The 22,178-nt window shown below is 44.4% G+C and overlaps 1 protein-coding gene across 1 annotated transcript in view; it reads right to left on the bottom strand.

Annotated features, from left to right (window-relative positions):
• PLOD1 (procollagen-lysine,2-oxoglutarate 5-dioxygenase 1) overlaps positions 1–22,178 on the bottom strand; it is a 46,399-nt gene that overhangs the window by 16,352 nt on the left and 7,869 nt on the right. Inside the window, exons 2-13 of the mRNA XM_072608895.1 lie at positions 21,459–21,550; positions 16,897–17,033; positions 13,775–13,938; positions 11,161–11,273; positions 10,881–10,944; positions 8,892–8,989; positions 7,284–7,385; positions 5,896–6,027; positions 5,066–5,187; positions 3,711–3,815; positions 2,319–2,444; positions 114–255 (exon numbers count right to left, since the gene is read on the bottom strand). Coding sequence (XP_072464996.1) covers positions 114–255; positions 2,319–2,444; positions 3,711–3,815; positions 5,066–5,187; positions 5,896–6,027; positions 7,284–7,385; positions 8,892–8,989; positions 10,881–10,944; positions 11,161–11,273; positions 13,775–13,938; positions 16,897–17,033; positions 21,459–21,550 — 1,397 coding nt within the window. The remainder of the gene's footprint in view (positions 1–113; positions 256–2,318; positions 2,445–3,710; positions 3,816–5,065; positions 5,188–5,895; positions 6,028–7,283; positions 7,386–8,891; positions 8,990–10,880; positions 10,945–11,160; positions 11,274–13,774; positions 13,939–16,896; positions 17,034–21,458; positions 21,551–22,178) is intronic.

Genomic DNA, 22,178 nt, shown 5'->3' with positions numbered 1-22,178 from the left:
TTTATAGCCAGCTGGGACACTGGCCCAGGTCGATGCCCAATCCTGCCTGGCCTCAAAGAGGACCCAAGGCTCTACAGGCCTCCCCCTATCTTCCTCCCAGGCCTGAGACTGACCTGCTCACGGACATTGGAGCAGAAAGCCATGTCAGGGTCCAGCTTGCTGCTGTGAAACAGGTCTTTCTGTCGCAGGTCTCCCCTTAAGGTGCTGCCCTTGATCAGGTAGATATTGGAGATATAGGGAACATTCCAGACGCCACTAGGAGACAAAGCAGACAAGTCAAAGTTGGGGGCAGGAGAAGTGAAGGTGGGGGAGAGGAATGACTCATGATATCACAATTTCCAGTTTTGGGACATGACCCCCAAAGGCCATCAGGGGGTTCTCTATTTCCATTTTGACTACTTCACTCCCCTCCTCTGAAACCCACTTTATAAAAATCTAGTGACCTCTACACCTGGCTTAAGGTTCTCTACAATCTGACTCTGACCTACCTTCCCAGGCTACAGGGGTAGAAGACCTGAGTTCAAATTCTCCCTCAGATTTTAACTAGCTCTATGACCCAGGGCAGGTGACTTAACCTCTCAGCCTCAGTTTTTTCATCTGTAAAATGGGAGTAATAACAGCACCTACTTCACAAGGTCATTGTATCAAATGAGGTAACACATATAAAGCACCTTGCAACCCTTCAAATGCTATGTAAATGCTAACTATTATTAGGAGTAATCATTAACATCACTACTGTTACTACTATGACTGCTATTATTATACACTCTACCTTCCAGCCAAACTGTACTACCAAGTATACTCCAAACTCTCTATTCTTTCTGGTTGAATTCACTCACACAATCCATCCCCCATGCCTGGGATGTACTGTCTCCTCATCTCTGCCTCCCATAATCCCTTTCTTCTTCCAAGGTTCAGTCTAGGCATGCATGGAAGAGAGTGGTACAATAGGCATGCAGGATGTAGAATAGGAGGGCTTGGGTTCAAATCCCACTTCAATCCTCACACCCTTACGTGAACTCAGACAGTTCATTTCTCGGAGTATCTGTTTCCTCATTTGTAAAATGAAGGTATTGGGCTCTATAGTCTCCAAGGTCTCATCTTGCTCTAAATCTCTGAAATCCCTTCACTTTCCTCATTTGTAAAATGAAAGGGCTGGACTAAATGGTCTCCAGAGCTTCCAGCTCCACAGCTGAGACAGTGATCGACAATGATGAGAACCCTGTATTTAGATCACATCTCAAGGTTTACAAAGCATTCTCCTCACAACAGCCCTGTAAGTAGATGATGGTATAGCTGTCCTTATCCCCATTTCACAGATGTGCAAAACTGTAGCTGAGAGAGAGGCAGTTTGGAGTTGGAGGACTGACTTGGCTACTTGCTGTCTAAGTGACCTTAGACAACTCAGCTCCCTCTCTGGGCATCATTTTCCTCATCTGTGAGATGACAGGGCTAGACAGGGTGAGTGCTAAGGTTCCTTCCAGCTTAAGTTTCAGTGACTTGTCCCATGACTCCACTGGGATTCAAACCTGGGTTCAAGCATCCTAGATTTATAGCCAGAAGGGATCCCATTGGGTCACTTTCAGGTTAGGAGACTAAAGTCTACAGAGGGGAGTACTTTGCCCAAGATTCCTATAGCTAGTAAGATTCAGAGGTGGAATTGGAACCCAAGACTGGGAGGCAAGGGCTATTTCTATCATACCATGTTGTTGTTGAGTCATTTTCAGTTGTTTTTAGACTTCTCATGACCCCATTTGGGGTTTCTTTGGCAAAGACACTGGAGTGGTTTGCCACTTCCCTCTTCAGCACATTTCACAGATGAAGAAACTGAAGCAAACAGGGGTGACTTGCCCAAGGTCACACAGCTAGTAAATGTCTGAGGCTGGATTTGAACTCAGGAAGATGTGTCTTCCTGACTCCAGGCCTAGCTTTCTATTCACTGCACCACCTAGCTGTTCATATCATCATACCACATTATCTCCTAATCCTGCTTCTGGAGATCTCCCTAAATGGAAAGTCTACCTCCTCCCTTGGAAGTCTCTTCCTGGGTTTAGTGCTCTCCGTGGTAGTCCAACTCCCTCATTTTACAGCTGAAGAAACTGAGAGAGGGAATGACATCCCTGAGGGTGGAAAGATGTTCTGCTTCCAAACCCAGTGCATTTTTCACTCTACTACTCCTTCCATATAGACTTAATTCTCTCTAGTCAAAGCATTGATCAATACAGCAAGGTTCATGGAGACTTAGGGTAGATGCAGGCCCCTCAAATAAAAAACTACCCTTTCTCAATGAGGGAACAGTTCAGAAGGCAGACACTTACACACGTCGCCCTTGGACAATGTCCACATAGTCTTCAGAGCGGGCATAGAAACCATCAGCACTCAATGCACCCCAGAAATTGGACCACAGCCTCCCTGCACGGATCACCAAGGGAGCAATGACAGCTCTAGGGAGGGGGGAAAGAGGATAGAAGTCAACGGATGAGCATGCATATACAAAACAGAGCACCGTATTCCATCTCCATGGGAGGTAGAATCAGCCTTCCCAGACAGAAAAGGGTTGGGGGGCTCCCAGGCTCAACCCACCAGAAGTGCAATGACTAAGGCTTCCCACAGGGCCAATGGCAAGGGACACCACAGGTTCCCACCGAGGGATCTCTAAGCACCATAACACCAATATGCTTAGGGCAAGCAATAATTTAGGCCAGGAAGTGGAAATATTTTTGTCACAGGCTGAACTCTGAATGAATGGTAATGTTAGATGAGCCATGGAGTGTCAAATATCAATGGAGACATCTGACAAGTTTGTCCCTCTTCTACAATACAATGCCACTAATAATGACCTTAAGTTTAGATTCATTTATCTGGTAGCATGGTATTAATTATAGGAGTGGGAAAGTCCCCCTACAGTGTTATATTCCCATAGGAAGATTAATATTTTATATTGCTGTATGACATGAAATGAGATTTCTACAGAGTTGCTTAATCTGGTCCTCCAGATAATTTTTTCCGAAAGCCCAGGTCTGTATTTTCCCCAGGGATGTGGCTACTCACAGGTCTGTCCCCACTCCTATTGTCATGAGAGCCTTAACCTTCTCTGTTTCAAATGAAGCTAGTTCACCCACTTTAGGTGATCCGGTGGCTTTTCCCCCTTCCCTGTTCCTGGGGGATTCACCATTACAATGCTTAATTTAGCATGGACACCTGATCCGCTCAGTCTACACTACTCTCAGCCCCTGAGTTGATTTCTCATCTACAAAGCTCAGGTCCAATGCCCCCTTCTCCAGAAAGGCTTCCCTGATACTCCCAGTGGTGTTACCTCCCTCCCAAGATTACTTTATACAATGGCTGTCACAAGGTAGGTACTTAATAAATGTTTACCAGTCGATCAATTAAACACCTACCAGGCTAGGTGATGGGGATACAGAGGTGTAAACATTCCGATGGGAGAAATAACATGTACAGAAATTGAAATATAAAGGCTAGAGATGGTCCTGTGATTTCATTGGTACAGAGAGTTCCCAAGTGAGGAAACCAGTTGGGTCAAGATCTTGGGAGGGAGAGAAGACCCAGAGGTAGGTGCCTGAGGAGTAGAGAGGGAGGGCCATGTTCCAGAGAATGCTGTTCCAATCAGACAGCTCTGCTCTCTCTCTCCCTGCTTCTATGTGGAGCAGGGGCCCAGGGAGGGATGGGGATGGGAAGCTTCCTCTCACTTGTTCTGTTCGATCAGAAGCCGGAGGGTATCTGGGTTGGTCAAAGCAACCTCGGCATCCATGCTGAAGTAATAAGTACAACCTCGGTCCTGGCGACACAGGTCCCTATGAGAAGAGAGAAGGCAAGAGTCAGGGAGGGGAAGACCTGGAAGACAAGGGCCAAGACACTCTCCCTTCCAACCTTCACCAGAGAGGTCACAACTTGTCACTGAGTCACTGTCCTTGGGGTCCCAGAGCCGCCTACCCCAACCTACTCCCAGTCCTGTTGTCCAGGAGGGACTGCTGTGGGTGCCCTCCTGATAGCATAGTTTTTTCTTTCTTTTCTTCTACTTTTTCCTTACACTTATTGGCCATGCTACTTACTAGCTGTTTTACCTTGGATAAGTCACAACTTCTCTGGGCCTCAGTTCCTCATCTGTAAAATGATGGCCTCTCAGGTCCCTTCTGATTTCAAATTCCTTTTTCCCTCACATCTCTTCCCTCTCTTTATCTCTTCTCTCTTTCCTTCCTTTCTTCTTCTGAATGTTTTGCTTTTCCTTTTGTCAGGAATATAAATTCACTTCTCTGCCTTAGCTATGATGACTATTTGACTGACTACTTTTGCTAGACTGTTACATAGTGCTGTTATCTTTAAGGACATCCGGCATTATTTCTGTGACCTGTTCTTTAGTCAGGCAGTAGTCAATAAATCACATTTCAGCTCCCACATAGCCCTTCATCTTTTGATACTATGTTCATTGTTCAATTGGATCAGGGAGACCTGGGTCCAAATCCTACTTCAGACACTTGCTCTGGGTGATTCTGGGTGAGTCACTTTCTCTTGCTAAGATGAGAGGGTTCCTTTGATGACTTCTGAGGTGCCTTCTACCTCTAAACCTGCCATCCTGTGGTACTACGAATGTTGACTGCATTTGGATGCATTGAATGTAATGAGGAAAATGTCTCCCTTTCTGAGATCTCTTCATTTTGCCATATAGTCTCTTTATTTTGACAGATTTACCAACAATGTTGTACTCCTCCTCCCCTGCTTGGCCTTCTCAGGTACCTGCTGGGTTCAGCAAGGCAACCAACTCCTAATAAATAATACTTTCTGGTATCCATGAGTCATTTTATGCTTTTTCAAGTTATCTCATCTCATGATATCCTGTGAAGGAGCAGGTCAAGGATTATTATGCCCATTTTCTAGATGGGAAACCTGAGGCCCAGGGGGAAAAGTGACTTGACTAAAAGCATACAAGTAGTAAGTAGCAAAGCAAAGATTTGAACCCAGGTCCTTTTACTTCAGATTGTGTGCTTTATCCACTGCTGCCACCCTGCCCAGCCTCCCTTCTCCATTTGCTTGGCCCCAGACTCACGCGCCCATGTTCCTGGCATCAGCACTCTTCATCCGCTGGTCCGGACCCATGAGGGTGACCGTGTGGTACTCATTACCATGGTCCTCTATGAACTGTTCTACCTGATCTTCATGGTGTTCCTCCTGGGAGGGGAAAGGGAGAGATTGGAGATGGGAGTGGGTGGAAGTGAGTTCAATCCTCCCTTCCTTCAAGGCAAAAAGGAAAGAATTCTGACTTGTATCAGGAGGCTAGAAGACTGTGACAAAGGAGAAGGGAAGTGAGCCCAGCCCTGGGCATCTGGGCATGAAACCTGAGGCAGAGTTTCCAGGCTGACTCAGGAAACAGCATGAGTTCAGCAACCTCTTCAGACAGGCCAGACCTCTCATCATCTCATTCACAGCCCATTCACAGAGGCAAATGGCAGGGAGTTTTGGATGGTCTGCTGCTTTGGATTACCTGTGTTACTGCTGTATGCCCCTGGCATGAATAATTGAGATGTGGCTATGCCTTTATCAAAACACCTAGCATTTATGCCATATTTTAAAGTTTGCAAAGTGCTTTATGCGGTATTTCATGCAATCCTCATAATAACCCTGCAAGGTTGGTGCTATTATCATCCCCATTTTACAGATGAAGAAACTGCAGCTGAGAAAGAGAGTCAGTGACTTTCTTAGAGTCACATGACTATGTAAGGGTCTAAAGCAGGATTTGAACTCAGGTCTTCCTGACTCCAAGTCCAGCCTCCAGGTGCCTTTATAAATCTTTGCTATTTGATCATCCAAGGCCAGCTAGGAGTCCAGCCCAGGGCTGGAGGTGCTCTCTGGGAGATTCCACTGGGAGTCACTACTCACGTGATTATGTATGAAGAGTCGAAGCTGCTTCCGGGGGTACCGGAGGTTCCGGAGACGCTTGAAGAACAGGGAGAGGAAGGGAGTGGGCTGTTCTATGAAAATTCCAATGAGGACGGAGGGCAGAGCCTCATCCTGTAGGAGAAGAGCAGGATTCAGGCCCCAGGATGAGGGTGGTTCTGGAATCCCTCTCCCCTCATATCCAGCTTCCTCTGAGCTGGGCAGGGAGAGGGAGACCATCACACAGTGAGCATGGGGGACACCTAGCTCTGGGTCAAAGGCCAGATGGGGGAGGGGCAGAGCCTCTGCTTCCAGGGAAGCCTAGGCTATGCTTATACCTAGAGACCAGGGTGAACTGATTCACTGGGACCACCTGCCAGTCCTCTGGCCTATTTACAGAAGGCAACAGAGAGGCCTTTGGATCAAACCAAGGCAAGCGCCTTTATTTTTCAGTTGGGGAAACTGAGGCCCAGGGAGGTGAATGGATCTTCAGTACTAGATCTGGAAGGAGTTTTAAAGGTCATCTAGTCAAAGCTCTCAGTTTTCAGAGCAGGAAACTGATGACTTAGGATCACAGATCAAATGCTAAAAGGAGCCTCAGAAGTCATCTTGTCCAGTCCCCTCATTTTACAGAGGGGGAAAGTAACTTCTTCAGCACCAGAGACTAGGACTTTGAAGGGGTCTCTGTGGCCATGTAATCCAACCCAGATCTGTCCAAGAATGCCCTCTCCAATACTTCCAGAAAGTAGTCACCAGGGAGCCTACTCTACCTCCAGTGGCAGCTCTGCCACCACCTTGGGGGGCACTGGACAGCTCTAAGGATCAGGGAGTTCTCTAGACTGAACCAAAATCTACCTTTCTAAAATTGCCAGTCCTGCTGGCAGGAAGTACTTAAGGGGTCTCTGGCCAAGCAACAGTGAAAATTCCCTAATTCTGGAGTCAGAGGTCCTGTGAAACCTTGGACAAGTCATTTCTTTATAGAAGTGGGCCTCAGTTTCCCCACCTGCAGAATGAGAGGGTTGGATTAGTCGGCCTCTGAGTTCCTTTCCAGTTCTAGACTGAGTATTTGTACACCTCCCTGGGCCTTGATTTCTCTGTCTGTAAAAGGAGGGGGGATGGACTGGTTGGCCTCTGGAAGTCCTTCCCCCATGAGCCTCTGTACAAGTCAGAACCTTGCTCTAGTCATGCCCAGCTTCACAATATCCTGGTGACAGGCTTCTCTTAGAGACTCTCTTACCCATTGGTGTCCTAAAGACCCAACTGACCTATAGCTTGCCCAATCATACTTACTTACTGATCTGCTCACTGGACCTGAAGCTCACCCCTTCTAACCCAGAGGGAGCCCCCCAGCCTTGGCCCTCCACGCCCTTCCCCCTGTGCCTAGGCCTTACCCCAATGCCTTTCAGACTCCTCAGGCCCTCGTCACACACAGTGCAACCCGTCTCAAAAGTCCAAAATCGAGGGATGTAGTTCCCCAGGTAATTCAGCTGGAGCTACGAAGCAGAGGAAGGGGGCTCAGGAGGAGAGAGAAAAATCTTTTCATCCCCCTCCCCCAGCCCTCTCCCACCCTCTTCCCCCCCTTCAAAAAGCCTTCACAAATAAATCCATGCCTGGGTAGCCAATATACTAGCTAGTTTTGCTCAATTATTATTTTTTCTTTCTTTTTTATTCTTCATTACAAGGGATGGCTCGTTATGTCTGGGAAAGGGGAGGCATATGTTCAAAAATGAAAAAATAAAAAGTGGGTGTGTGTGGAACCAAGTATTTATAAAGCACCTATTATGCGTCGAGTACTGTGCTAAAAGTTTTATAAATATTGTCTTGTTTGATCCTCATAGCAACATAAATAACATTATTATGATCCTTACTTTACAGTTGAGGAAACTGAGGCAGATAGTGGTTAAGTGACTTGCCCATGGTCACACAACTGGGAAGATTAGATTTGAATTTAGGTCTTCCTGACTCCAGACCCAGCACATTATCCACTATGTCACCTAGCTACCCTCAATAAAAAAAGACATTAATAAAAATGAAATAATTTTGTTTAAATTTAGGAGTCCTATCGCTCTAGTATTGTGTAGTTAGGTTACTTTCCTTCTATCCCCATTGCTCAAATTAATGTTATTTTTAGGGTCTCTGGCAAAATATGACTCTACCCTTTGAGATAAATGAAGATAGCCAAAGTGGGCATGGGCCAAACCACAGTTGGGAATCTCTGTTCTAGAAATGCACCCCCTCTGCTCAGGGAGTCTGACACAGCTCTCAGAAGGGTTTCATTCTATTGTGGGTCAATTAGATTTGTTTTTCCCCAGAAACTCCCTGTACTCCCAAATCGCTGTAAGCCACTTGATCACAGAAAACATTTGTTTGATGGAGGCAGAGAATGGATGGATAAATGGATGGATGAATGGATAGATGGATGGATGGATGGATGGATTAATAAGCACTTACTATGTACAAAGTGCTGAAACAGAAAAGCAAGCTGGCCCCTGCCCTCCCAGAGCAAGCACATTCTAATTTAGATGAAGGCAACACAGAGAGGGGGTCCCAGCTATAAGTCAGTAGATGAAAGAGTACAGTTAAGAAGTCAACAAGCATTTATTAAGTGCTTACTATGTGCTAAGCACTGTGTATCGAATAGTGCCATTCAGGCCATGCCTGCTGCTGGAGATATAGCTCAGAGCCTGGGTTCAACTGTTCTGCCTCTGGGAGGTCCTTTATGTGCACGCTGGACGTGTCTTCCCCACCCTCAGCAAGGTTCATTTTCCCAGCCCAAGCTAAGATGGGGACAAAAGGTACAGAAGATGAAACATGGAAAGGATAGACAAGCCTGAGTAAGCATGGCCAGGCAGCTCCAAGCACAGGAGGATGAACAGGAGTTCACAGGAGGACAGGACCTTGGTCTGTCCCAGGCCAAGCTGCTGGGACCTGTAGAGAGGCTCAGGTGCCCTCCTCCTCCTCCTCCTCCTCCTCCTCCACAAGAGCTGGGGACATCCTACCTTGGTGGGCCCATTGCCATGAATCAGGACCGGCAGCGTGTCATACTCCAGGTTCCTTGCTCGGACTTGAGCTGTCTCAAACTTGAGTACCACCTCATCTAGAAATCACAGCCCAGGTTATCACTTGCTTGTGGCCCTGGGGACTTCTAAATCTTCTCAGGAAGTCAGAGTGGAAGCCCTCAGAGGGCAGTAATTGTTCTCAGTTCACAGGGCAGCTCAAGGGTGGGGAACCTGTGGCTTTGAGGCCACATGTGGCCCTATAGGTCCTCAGGTAAAGGCCTTTGACCAAATCTAAACTTCTTCTGTGAAGGTTAGCATTAGTTAGTCAAAAGGCCACCCTTGACTTGAGGACCTAGAGGGGGCACAAGTGGCCTGGAGGCTGCAGGTTCCTCACCCCTGGTATAGGTGAATATGAGTCAGTATACTTGGGTCCTAGTTCATATCCTGATATTCTCTGTGTGACCCTGGGTAAATCATGTTGCTTTTCTGAGTTTCAATTTCCTCACTTGTAAAATGAGAATAATATTACCCTCACTGCCACCTCAAGGGCTGGTGTGGAGATTCAGAGAACTAGAATATGGAAACATGCTTTAAAAACATGCTCTGCACATGCAAAGGATTCTGACCTGTACCCCAGGACGTTAACAATAACAATAATAAAAACCTACATTTATACAGCACTTTCAAGGTGACAAAGCATTTTCCTCTCAATAACCTCTCAATAATATATATTTCTAAGGACCCCATTTTGTACTAGAAAGAGAGCCTGATGTAAGTCAGGAGCCCTGGGTTCATATCCTGCCTTTGACATTTAATGACCATGTGATCACAGGTCAGTCACTTGACCTGTGTGAGCCTGTCTGGTCATCTATAAATTGGGGAAGATAATACTAGTGCTTGCTATGTCACTAGGCTGTTGTGAGGAAAGGCCCATGGGATTACATGAGCTGAAGTTATTATTACCATCTTTAAGTTTGCAACAGGAAATGTAATTTAATTGGAATAAGGCCAGCTTCCTACCCAGCAACCCAAGCTGCTGATGTATTCTTTATGGAAATGATGAGGATGATGATTCCTAGCATGAAAGGCAGTGTGGCTGAGTAAACATAGAGTCAGCCTTAGAGGTAGGAAGATTCAGGTTCCAGTCCTGCCTCTGACCCATCATGGATGTGTGACCCTGGGAAAATTATTTAACCACTTAGTGTTCTAGACAACTCTCTAAGACTATGAGTTACAGAGAAAATCGCAATCTGCCTTGGTGGAAGGAGTTTCCTTCCCTGGGAGGTCCAGTCCTTTAGCATTTAGGTAATGCTTTCAGGTTTGAAAAGCACTTTTCACAGGAACAGGAAACTGAGCCTCACAGATGTGAAGTGACTTGACCAAGGTCACGTTCATTGCATTCATTAAAGCTTGCAAATTTTGTACATGTGTATGTACATACTTATACACGTATATATAAAATCTCATTTGATCCTCACAAAAACCCTGTAATATTATCCTTTTTTTTTAAACAAATGAAGAAGCATAGGCACAGACTTGCCAAAGGTCACACAGTTAATAAAATAGTAGACTGGTACTTCAACCTGGGTCTTTTCCTTCCAAATATAGTGTTCTTTCTTTTTAATAAGGATAATAATAATGATTATAATTGGCATGTATATAGAGCTTTAAGGTTACAAAGTGATCTACGTCCAAGAGCTCACTGAATTCTCACAACCACTCTGTGAGGTAGGGGTTATTATTATCCCATTTTATAGATGAGGAAGCCAAAGTTCAGAGAAGTTCAACGACTTGCCTACTTGCTCACTCAGCTACTCAGTATCTAAGCCAAGATTTGGACTCAGGTCTTCTTTCTCTGGGTTCAGCTTTTTCCCCTTGTTGAGTCCAGGGATGCTCTGTGTGGCTGGAGTATTATGTGGTTTTCTCCTTATTTCCCTTCCCCTCCCAGGGTCCCACATGATCACCCTCCCCACTGCTGCCACCACTCACCTAAGGCTCCATCCAGGTTCTGAAAGATTCGGCAGCGATGGTCCAGAGTGATGTTGATCTTCTCCTTCAGAAAGAAGACGCAAAACCAAGCTGATGAGCAGCCCAGGCCTTCCCCCTCCTCCTCTGGCCCTCCACACAGAAGAAGAAACTGGTATAGGGCTGCTCAGGATGGCAGTCCTGGAATGGGATCCAGGAGTCCAGGGTACTGGTCTCCCCACTGGGAATCCAGCAAGAACTGGACTCCCTCAAGTTCACATCTCCTTCCCCAATATTCTCTTACCCTCTGCTCTGGATCTAAGAAGATCTTGGTGTAAAAGAGCTGGTCACTGTCACTGTCCTGGCCTTGCCAGCTGGCCACCATCTTGCTCAAATTTGGGGCATAGCCGATGAAGCCTGGGAGGGAGACAAGGGGGAAAGAACCAAACTCTTTCCTCTCTGGTCAACTCTCCTTGTCTAGGAATAGTACATGTCCGCTAATGTTCCTTCTTTCCAAATTTCCCAAAGAGCCCACTTGGTTCAAGAAACCCTCAGAGAGACCCAGAGTTGGCAGCAACCTCAGGGACCATTGAGTCTAACCAGTTCCATACTATAGTGTCCCCAACAAGCAGTCCTGCAGTCTCTACCTGGAGTCTTCCAGTAAGGGAGATCCCACCATCTCTTGGAAGCAGGCTGTTCCCCTCTGGGAAAACTCTCAGTATTAAGCAGTGTTTTTTGACATACCTAAATCTGCCCCTTTGCAACATCCATCCCCTGGGACCCAGCAGGACAAGTGTGATCTCCTTTCCACTGGTCAGTGTTAATACTTGAGGACACCAACTGTGTGTATACTAAGCCTTTTCTTTTCCAACCTGAATATTCCTAGTTCTTTCAAAGCATCCTCATTGGACAAGGACTCAAGACCCAGTGGCTCTCTTACTCTCCTACTTAAGCTAATCAATGTCCTTAAAATGTGGTCTGCTTGGAAAATTGAGAAAGAATTTTTACAACCAGTGTTTGTGATAAAGGTCTCATTTCTAAAATATGTAGAGAACTGAGTCGAATTTATAAGAATACAAGTCATCCCTAACTGATAAATGGTCAAAGGATATGAAAAGGCAGTTTTCAGAGGAAGAAATTAAAGCTATCTATAGTCATACAAAAATGCTCTAGATCACTACTGATTAGAGAAATGCAAATCAAAACAACTCTTAGGTACCACATCACACCTGTCAGATTGGCTAACATGACAAAACAGGAAAATTATAAATGCTGGAGAATATGTGGGAAAATTGGAACACTAAAGCGTTATTGGTAAAGTTGTGAACTGATCCAAGCAGTCTGGAGAGCAATTTGGAACTATGCCCAAAAGGCTACAAAAATGAATGTACCTCTTGACCCAGCAATATCACTTCTAGGGTTGTATCCCAACGAGATCATAAAAATGGGAAAAGGTCCTACATGTACAAAAATATTTATAGCAGTTCTTTTTATGGTGGCTAAGAACTAGAAATTGAGGGAATATACATCAATTGGGGACCGGCTGAATAAGTTGTAGTATATGAATGTAATGGAATACTACTGTGCCATAAGCAATGACGAACAGTCGGACATCAGAAAAACCTGGAAAAACTTATATGAACTGATGTTGAGTGAAGTGGAACAGGAGAACAGGAGAACATTATACACAGTAACAGCAACAGTGTGCGAGGACTGTTTCTGATAGACTTAGCCCTTCACAGCTATGCAAGGACCTAAAACATTCCCAAAGGACTCTTGAGGCAAAATGCCATCCACATCCAGAGAAAGAACTAAGGAATCAGAACGCAGAATGAAGCAGACTATTTTCTCTTGTGTTATGTTTTGTTTTATTTTTGGTTTTTCTCATGCTTTCTCCCTATCATTTTAATTCTTCTCTGCAACATGACTAATATGAAAATGTGTTTAATAAGAATGTATGTGCAGAACCCATATAAGACTGCAGCATCTCAGGGAGGGAGGGAAGGGAGGGAGAGAAAATTTAAAACCTGTAGAAGTGATTGTTGAAAACTAAAAACAAATAAATTTTAAAAAAAGAAATGACAAATAGGCGGACTTCAGAAAAACATGGACATGCTTATATGAACTGATGCAGAATGAAGTGAGAAGAATCAGGAGAACATTGTATACAGTTACAGCTACATTGTTTGATGACTAACTTAGATAGACTCGGCTTTTCTTAGCAATGCAAGGTTCTAAAATAACTCCAAAAGGCTCATGATGGAAAATGCTATCCACATCCAGAGAAAGAATTATGGAACCTGAATGCAGATCAAAGTATACTATTTGCTCTCTCTCTTTTTTGTTTTGTTTTTTCTTTCTTTCTTCCATTATATTCTTCTTTGCAACATGACTAATGTAAAAATATGTTTAAAGTGAATGCGTATGTAGAGCTTATATCAGACTGCATGCTGTCTTGGGGAGGGGGAGAAAATTTAAAGCTTCCACAAAAGCTTGTGGAACTGAATGCTGTAAACTAAAAATAAATAAATTAAAATTTAAAAAAATGTGGCCTGCTTGGAGTAGAGCATGGTGAGCCTGTTACCTCCCTAGTCCTGGGTATTCTGAGCTCTCCTAATGTGAACTAAAGTGACCTTAGACATAGTTGGAGTAGGGGTCACCTCCTAAGATTCTAGGTCCAGACCTAGAAGGACTCTTTGAGAACACCAACCTCCTCATTTTACAGATGAGGAAACTGAGGCCTGGAGAAAGCCTAGGGTCATAGTGAGTATCAGAGGCAGGATTCAAACTTAGGGCTTCCTGATTCCCTATTGAGGCTCTGTCTGTTGTACTAAATGCGATGAGCTGTTAGGGCATGGCCCAGTCTGTGGTCACTACCAGCCCTTCCTCTCTGCTCACCAGACTCCATTGTCCCTTACCTCCAGAGCCTAGGAACCGCTTCCCATCATGGACCTGGGGATACTTGACCTCCAGTCTCCGGTCAGGATAGATGAGCTCCTCAGCTGAGAAGACCACCCGACTCTTGGCCTGTCGGAACTTCTTTAAAAGCTCTTTGGGGCCAGATGCGAACAGCACATCATAGCTATGGGGGGAAGGAAGGAGACAACAAGGGCATGACTGGTTGCCCACCATCCTGATGAGGAAACTGAGGCCCAGAGAGGCAAAGTGACCTGCAGGATCATAAGATCATAGATTTAGAACTGAAAGGGATCTCAGAAAGTCATCTAATCCTTATTTAATGTCTCTCAGCCTCAGTTTTCACATCTGTAAAATGGGGAAAATAATAGCACCTACTTCTAAGGGTTGTTGTAAAGATCAAATGAGAGAACATTTATAAAGCTCTTTATAAACCTTAAAGAGCTATAAAAATCCTAGCTATTATTATTACAGATGAGAAAACTGAGGCCCAGAAAGGGTAAAGTATCCTATAGGATTATAGGATAGCTCTAGAGTTGGAAGAGACCTAAGAGACTTCATTTTACAGATGAGGAAACTGAGGCCCACACACAGAGGTTAAATAACTTGTCCAAAGTTATACAGTCACAGAGACGGGAACTGTACCCAGAGCCTCTACCTTCAGAGCCAGGGCTGTTCCCACAGTACTGGACATGGACATATTTCTCCCTTTAGTGAGTGTGTTCGTCCTTCATTGCTGAAGAAGACCATGCCATCAGAGAAATAATGACATGACTTGCACTTGACTTTGTTTGAGTGAGGGAGGGTTGTGTAGGTCACCAGCCTCACTTCTCCTCCAGAGCCATCTGAATCCAGTGACCAGATATTCATCAGGATTACTGGAGATGACCCAGGATGAGGCATTTGGAGTTAAGTGACTTGCCCAAGATCACACAGCTAGTGAGTGTCAAGTGTCTGAGGTGAGATTTGAAGTCAAGTCCTCCTGAATCCTGCACTGGTGCTCTATCCACTGCACCACCTAGCTGCCCCTCCCTTTACTGAGTATGAGCTGCACCAAGGCATCCACCTTCTTACTGATGATAGCCCCTCTCCTATAGCCCATATCTCAGTGAGGTCTCACCAGTTAGGGCTACACCATAAGTGACAATCATGATAATGGCAAACATCTGGCACCTTCAGGTTTCCAGAGAGTTTTCCACATCCTAACTTGTTCAAATTTCACAACAACCCTGAGAGGTTACAATGATAGGTATCATTATCCCCATTTTACAGATGAGGAAATTGAGGCTTAGAATTGTCTGTGTCAAAGAAAGGATTCCAACTCAGGCTCACCTATCCAAATCCAAGGTTCCAAGTACAATGCCACCATGTTCCTTTCTATGGAACTCAAGTTTTCCTTTATATGGAGCTGACTGGCCCATAAGAAAATTGACCAGACAACTTCCCAATTTATTATAACTACGCCAACTAGCCAAGTCTAATAGGTGGTCATCTGGTCTTTGCTAGAAGACTGCCACTGAGCAGTAGGTAGCCCACCCCCTTTTGAGGCAGCCCAGTGCACTTACAGACAACTAGGATGGTTAGTAAAGTTTTCCCAGTAAGATGCTTAAATTTGCCCTTCTGTAGACTCCACCTACTGTCCATGGTCCTGACTCCTAGGGACAAATAGAACAAGTAGAGAGAAGGAATAGGCATTTATATAGCGCCTACTATGTGTTAGAAGCAACAGGTGGATCAGTGAATAAAGCACTGGGCCTAGAGGAAAGGAGACATGAGTTCAAATCTGGCCTCAGATACTTCCTAGCTGTGTGACCCTGGGCAAGTCACTTAACTCTATTTGCCTCAGTTTCCTCCTCTGTAAAATGAGCTAGGGAAGCAAATGGCAAACCACCCCAACATCTTTGCCAAGAAAACCCCAAACAAAGTCACACAGAGTCAAACATGATTGAAAAACAGCATGCTAGGAACTATGTTAAGTGCTTTACAAATACTATTTCATTTGCTCCTCACAATGACTCTGGGAAGTAGGTATCATTATTACCCTCATTTTACAGCTAAGGAAACTGAGGCAAACAGCAGTTAAGTGACCCACCCAGGATCATACTCAGGTGTTCCTGACTCCAAGCCCAGCACTCTAACTACTGCACTACTTAGCTGCTGAGTAATCTTTCCACGTAGCAATTCTTCAAATATTTGACGATAGTTGTCACATCCCTCTCCAGAGTCTTCTCCTTTCCCATTCCTTTGATCAGTTCTCATGGCAGGACCTTGAGGACATTTATGTCTGGAGGTATTTTACTGTTTATGATGATATAGCAGACACCTCAGCTGGGTGTAAGATGCAAATGACCCGAGCCAACCTGCACCATGGGAGTCTCTTGGGTGGCCCTATCGTAAGCCATACTTAATCATAATAGCTGATAGTTACTTAGTGCTTACTGTGGGCCAGTCACTGTGCTAAGCGCTTTACAATTATTAACTCATTTGATCCTCACAGGAGGTGGGTTCTATTGTTATTCTCATTTTACAAATGAAGAAACTGAGGCAAGTGGAAGTTAAGTGACTTGTCCAGGGTCACACAGCTAGTGAGTGTCTGGCCTTCTGGACTCCAGGCCCAGCACTCTATTCACTGTGCCTTAATGCAGATCTGCTTAGAAGGAGTCAAAACCAAGTCAACAAAGGGAACTGAAGCCTGAATAATTTTTGACTTAGATGAAAACCAAAAAAACGCACCTCCCTTTTTCTGCAGAGGTGGGAACCTACAAGGATGGGATATTTGGAATATTTGTGATGTATTGGTTGGTTCTACAGAACTAATCTTCCTTCCTTCCTTCCTTCCTTCCTTCCTTCCTTCCTTCCTTCCTTCCTTCCTTCCTTCCTTCCGTCCTTTTGTTCTTTGTAACATGGGATGCTCAAGGGTGAGAGAAGGGGAAAGACTACTTCTGGAAATGGAGGTAATAGAAAAATTAAAGATAGCAATAAAAATAAAAATACAATTCTTCAAAAGTCAGCTGAGCCCTCCCTGTGCACCATGGGAAGTGCTGCTGAACATTCACTTTCCCCTAGGGCAAGTTGAGTCTTTCAACCTTTGCTTGACCGGTCAAGTCACCTGGGGCCATCTCACCTGTCTGTGAACAGGATGACCTGGTCCTCCTTATCTGCATACTTCTCCAAAGCAGTCTTCAGGAGCCGGACTTTCTGCCCACCTCCCAAGGTCATCTCCTTCTCCCCACCTTGCCAGTCTTCTCCAAGGCCAAGTACCTACCAAAGAAAGGTGCTTTTAGCAAAGACTTGGAGATAAAAACAAATTAAGAAAATAAGAAAGGAAGTTTTCTGACCTAGCCTCCCACCTGACTCCTACATTTCTAGGGATCCTTTTTTAGGTCCTGGACCCCTTGAACATCCTGGGGAAACCTATGGGCCTTCTCCCCAGAATTGTGTTTTCAACGCATAAAATAAAATTCAGAGGATGACACAGTAAATCAGTCACATTAGAATATAATTGTTGAAATATTAAAAAAAAAATTCACAGGTTTAGACTCCCTGATCTGGCCCCTGATCAGAGCTAGGGAGAGAAGTCAGACATGCAGAGATGATTGATGATGTAGCGGGAAGACCAGGAGATCTGGGCTCAGGGAGACTCTGGGCTGCAACCTAGCTCTAAACTGAGCACTATTCAGGGAGGGGAAAGCAGTGGTGGAGGGGACTCTGGTCACTTCATCTCTTTAGCTCTGTTTTCTTCTCCATAAAATGAAGGTGTTGAAGCAGATGATTTCTAATACCTTTAAAACTTTGCTCTTTGGTAAGAGGGATTTGAATTTGGACATGTGGGGCAGTCCCAGTTTCTCCTAGAAGAAGTGGAGACAACTCAGCAAGAATGAACATTCCTGGGGTATGTAAACACAACCTGGGTTTTTACAGCCCTTTATTAATGAACCAAATGTTTTTGTCTCAACAAAACCCTGTGAGGCAGACAGGACAAGCAATAAATATTTTTTAATAGCTCAATCTAATGGACTTTTCTCAGTCTTTCTCTTTTTCTCTCTCTCCTTTCTCTCTCTCCCTGTCTGTCTCCATTTCTCTCCCCTCCTCTCTCCCTCTCTCTCTTTCCTTTCTTTCCCTTCTCTACTCCTCTCTCTCCCTGTCTCTCTGTCTCCATCTCCCCCCCCCACCCCCTACCTTCTCCCTCTCTCCTGGATACTCTCTCTTCTCTAGAATTTCTGGATATTGCTTTCTCTTAGTTCTCCATCAGACTGCTCTTTTTCAGGCTCCTTTCTGAGACCGTCAACCATTTTACTACCACGAACTGCGGGTGTTCCCTTCCCTCCACTTCCATTCCTCCACCCCAAGGCTCTGTCTTTGTCCCTCTTCTCTTTTCTGTCTATACCTTAATGTCACTAGGGAACCTCTATGGGTCCCTTGGGTTTCATTATTATCGCTATGCTGAGATAATAAAGTCTCCTTCCTGAGCTCTAGGCCCACATCAGCAACTGACTTTTGGACATCTGAAATATATATATATATATATATATATATATATATATATATATATATATATATATATATATATATATATATATATATATATGGAAACTCAACAAGTTCAAAGAGGAATCATCTTTTCACTCACACCCCCTTTTCCTAACTAACCTATTTCTATTGAGACTTCATGCCAGTGACCTGGATTTGTGACACTGGTGTCATTCTCAACTTCTTTCTCTTACTCATCCCACACAGCCAATCAGTTGCCAATCTTGTTTTTATCTTTACAAAATCTCTCAAATCTGTCCCCTGCTCTCTACCCACACAACCACGAGAAACATCCAGGCCTTCATCATCTTATTCCAAGACTATTACAATAATCTCCTAACTGTTCTCCTCCTTGCAATTCTCTTCCCTCTTTAATTTATTCTCTATTTAACTGCCGAAGTAATCTTCTCAAAGCATAGGTCTGAATGAGCAAGTCACTAGCCTACTCAATAAACTTTATTGGCTCCCAAGTACTTCTAGGATTAAATTTAGAGTCCTTTGTTTGGCTTATAAACAAAACTAATGCCTTTCTATCTTTCTAGTCTTCTAACACATTCCTCCAGGTATTCTGAAATCTAGCACTATCAGCCCTACTTCATTTCCTCACCCATGATGTTCCTGTCTCTGGGCATTTGCCCTGGCTGTCCCCCATGCCTGGAAATCTTATCTCTAGGGCCATTTTTTTTTTTTTTACAGAAAACCTTGGCCAATGTCTAATGCTTTTCCCTCTCAGGTCACCTTTAAGATACTTTGAATATATTTTGTATATATGTACATATTGTTTTCCTCCAATAGAACATAAGCTCCCAAGGGCAAGGAAAGTTTTTTCTTTGTATCACCAGTACTTAGAATAGCTGCCTGGCATACAGTAAGTGCTTAATCAATGCTTTTTTTTTTTTAATTGATCCCTATTTTACAGATGGAGGAAGTGCTCTGGGAGTTTAAGTGACTTCAGTTCAGTTCAGTTCAATTTAATTCATTATCAACTACCTACCAAGCAACAAGTGCCAGGCCAAGAATTAAGGATACAAAGAAAAAACTAAAACAGCACCTGCCTTCAGGGAGTTTACATTCTATTAGAAAGAAGCAGCAAGGCACAAAAGATACAAAGTAAATACAATGCAATTTCAGGAAGTACAAATAACTGGGGAGGGGGCAAGTAGGACCGCTGGGAAAGTGTGGGACCCAAGATTAGGATCAGCCTCTCCCCCAGCAGCAAGACCACCTTATTTCCCTCGTAACAAGTGATAAGCCTTCACTTTTGTTGTAATAAGGTCTTTGTTTTTTAAGCTTCCCATTCTTTTGTATTTGCCAATCTGTCTGCAGAGTTGTTTTCCCCCAATAGAACCTTCTTAGCTCCTCGGGGCAGCTGGGATTGTCCTTTCACTTGGGTCTTTGAATCTCAGGGCCTCACAGCTACCCACACGTAAGAGGTGCTTAATAAATGCTTGTAGGACTGAATTCAATTAGTCAGCAAATATTAATTAAGTGCCTACTGTGTACCAGGCACTGGGGATACAAGACAGAAGAATTAAACGATCCCCACTGACAAAGGACTAGCATTTTAATAGAGGAGACAACATGGGGATGGACAGACAGATAGATACATATATATACATATACACAGTATAAAGATAAAGTGAATAAATTGTTGTACTTCCTTAGTTTTCTAAGAGTGATGTCTTGACCCATGGGTACGTTGGATTTAATAGGGGCAGAGTTGCACAAAGCCATCGGCCTTGCTCTCTCTTTCAGAGTCATCAAAGTCCAGTGGCAAAAGAAAGTCAGGATGACTGGCGATGGCCCAGGACGAAGTGGATGACCTTGGTGTCTTTGATATCTGATCAAGCTATAAGCCCTCCCCGGTGCCTGCTTCAGCTGCCTATATGACTATTGGAATAAATTGTTCTCATCTACCCATTCCATCGGGGAAAGTCTTCAATGCTTGGAGTAGACATTCCTCTAACTCACCAACGGGTCTGAGACCGCTTGCTTTTCCTCCGCCTGGTTTAGCCCAGACAGTTTACTGAGGTGTGGCTACCGCTTCTGGGAGCCATGGATGGGGTTGGGTGAATCAGGTGGACACCAAAGTTGGCTGGGCAGGGCAGGCTAGCCTTCACATCAGAGGTGCTAGACCTCTCTGAATACCTTACTACAACAAAAGTGAAAGCTTACCACTTGTCAGAAAGGAAATAAAGTAGTCTCATTAAAATAGTCATTCATAGGAGACCAAAGGCAATTAACAGCTTCTTAGGTGTTAGTCAATTAACACTTGTTAAAGAATTGCTAAGTGCTTTATCAGATAAAGAAAATTGAAGTTTCAGTCCCCAGAGCCCACTTTCATTATCATAAAGTGATTAGGAAGGAAATCTAGGAGGAGACAGCATGCTGAGACCTAACAGCAAAAAAATGACAAATACAGGACAAGATGGAGTTAGTCACGTCAACTGCTCATGAGCACATTGAGCTCCCCAAACGTCTCTTTCAAAGATTTTAAGAAAATAACAAAACATTTGCTGAACATGAGATATAAACCTACAAATCCAGTTCACTTGCAAATCATGACATCACCGTCCTGATGTCACGATCCTCTTCAAGGACAAAGGACAAAAAACAAGGACAACTTAGATTTTAGCCTGGGTAAGTGTTTGAGCACGATTTCCCACACTAGTTGATTTCTGGATGAGGAAGTAGAAAAGGAGAAAAACCTTGGTCCTGATTCAATAATTCATAGAACAGAGAAATAATCATTTCTCTCAGTACAAACAAGTTATAGGCAGGATAAATTGGAGATATCACGAATAAAACACTTTGCTTCCTTCAGGGGCCAAGGGTTGGGACTGTACCTAGCACAGTGTTCTGTGTGCAATACATGTTCCTGACTAACTACCCCAGCTGCCAGGAATGGCAGATGGTCAGGGAGCAAAACCAGGAATTCCCACTTGGCCCTTTCTGTCCTGGGGTTTCTCTGAATCAAAATTTTGCCCTCCTTCCCCCATCACATAACATCCAGAGCTATCTTGGTTGGATCAGTTTGTGAGGGAGCAGTAGGTTTGAACTCATCCCCTCTCCTCAGACCCCTCCAATTCCTGTGTACTCAATACCCCTTATTCCAGTTGGCTGTATCTACCTAGCCTGTGATGGAAGACCTCTCACCTGGACTTTATAGTTGAAGAACTGGGCTGACCTCTTGAAGCGCCGGAATCCCTCTGTCTCCTTGGTGGCCACTGTGAGAACCAACAGGTTGTCTGGAAGATAGGCGATGGGTGGGAATGGTGGGAAGGGGGTTGAGGGTGGGAAGGGGCGAGAGGATAAGTGGGGAGGGAGAAGGGGAGAGAGGGAGGATCCAAGATAAATATAACTACATCACTTCCTGTGCCATTTGGGATCCCATCAAAGTGAAGAATGATATCCCAGAATTCCAGAGTTGGAATCAGTCGACATGCACCGATTAAGCCCCTACTATGCGCCAGGCACTGTGCTGAGTACTAAGGATAAGAAAACAAAAAATAAACAGTCCCTTCCCTTGTGGAGCTAGCTGGAGGAGATAACATTGACATATACAGAATCATCACCAAGCACTGTATAATGTTACGGTTTGCTAAGCACTTTACAAATACGATCTCATTTGATCCTCACAACAACCCTGGGAGCTAGATGCTATTCTTTGCCCCATTTTACAGTCGAAGAAACTGAAGCAGGCAGAGGTTAAGTGACTTGCCCAGGATCACACAATTAGTAAATGTCTGAGACAGGATTTGAACCCTAGTCTTCCTGACTCCAGGTAAGCACTGTGCCCCCAGGCTTCCTTTTAAATGATGTATGTTCATCTTTCATTGCTGAAGAAGACCATGCCATCAGAGAAATGACGACATG

The sequence above is a fragment of the Notamacropus eugenii genome, chromosome 5 (genome assembly GCF_028372415.1).
Source record: "Notamacropus eugenii isolate mMacEug1 chromosome 5, mMacEug1.pri_v2, whole genome shotgun sequence".
Classification (NCBI taxonomy): Eukaryota; Metazoa; Chordata; class Mammalia; order Diprotodontia; family Macropodidae; genus Notamacropus; species Notamacropus eugenii.
The sequence above is the reverse complement of the archived record's forward strand: the minus strand, read 5'-3'. Positions and strand labels throughout refer to the sequence as shown.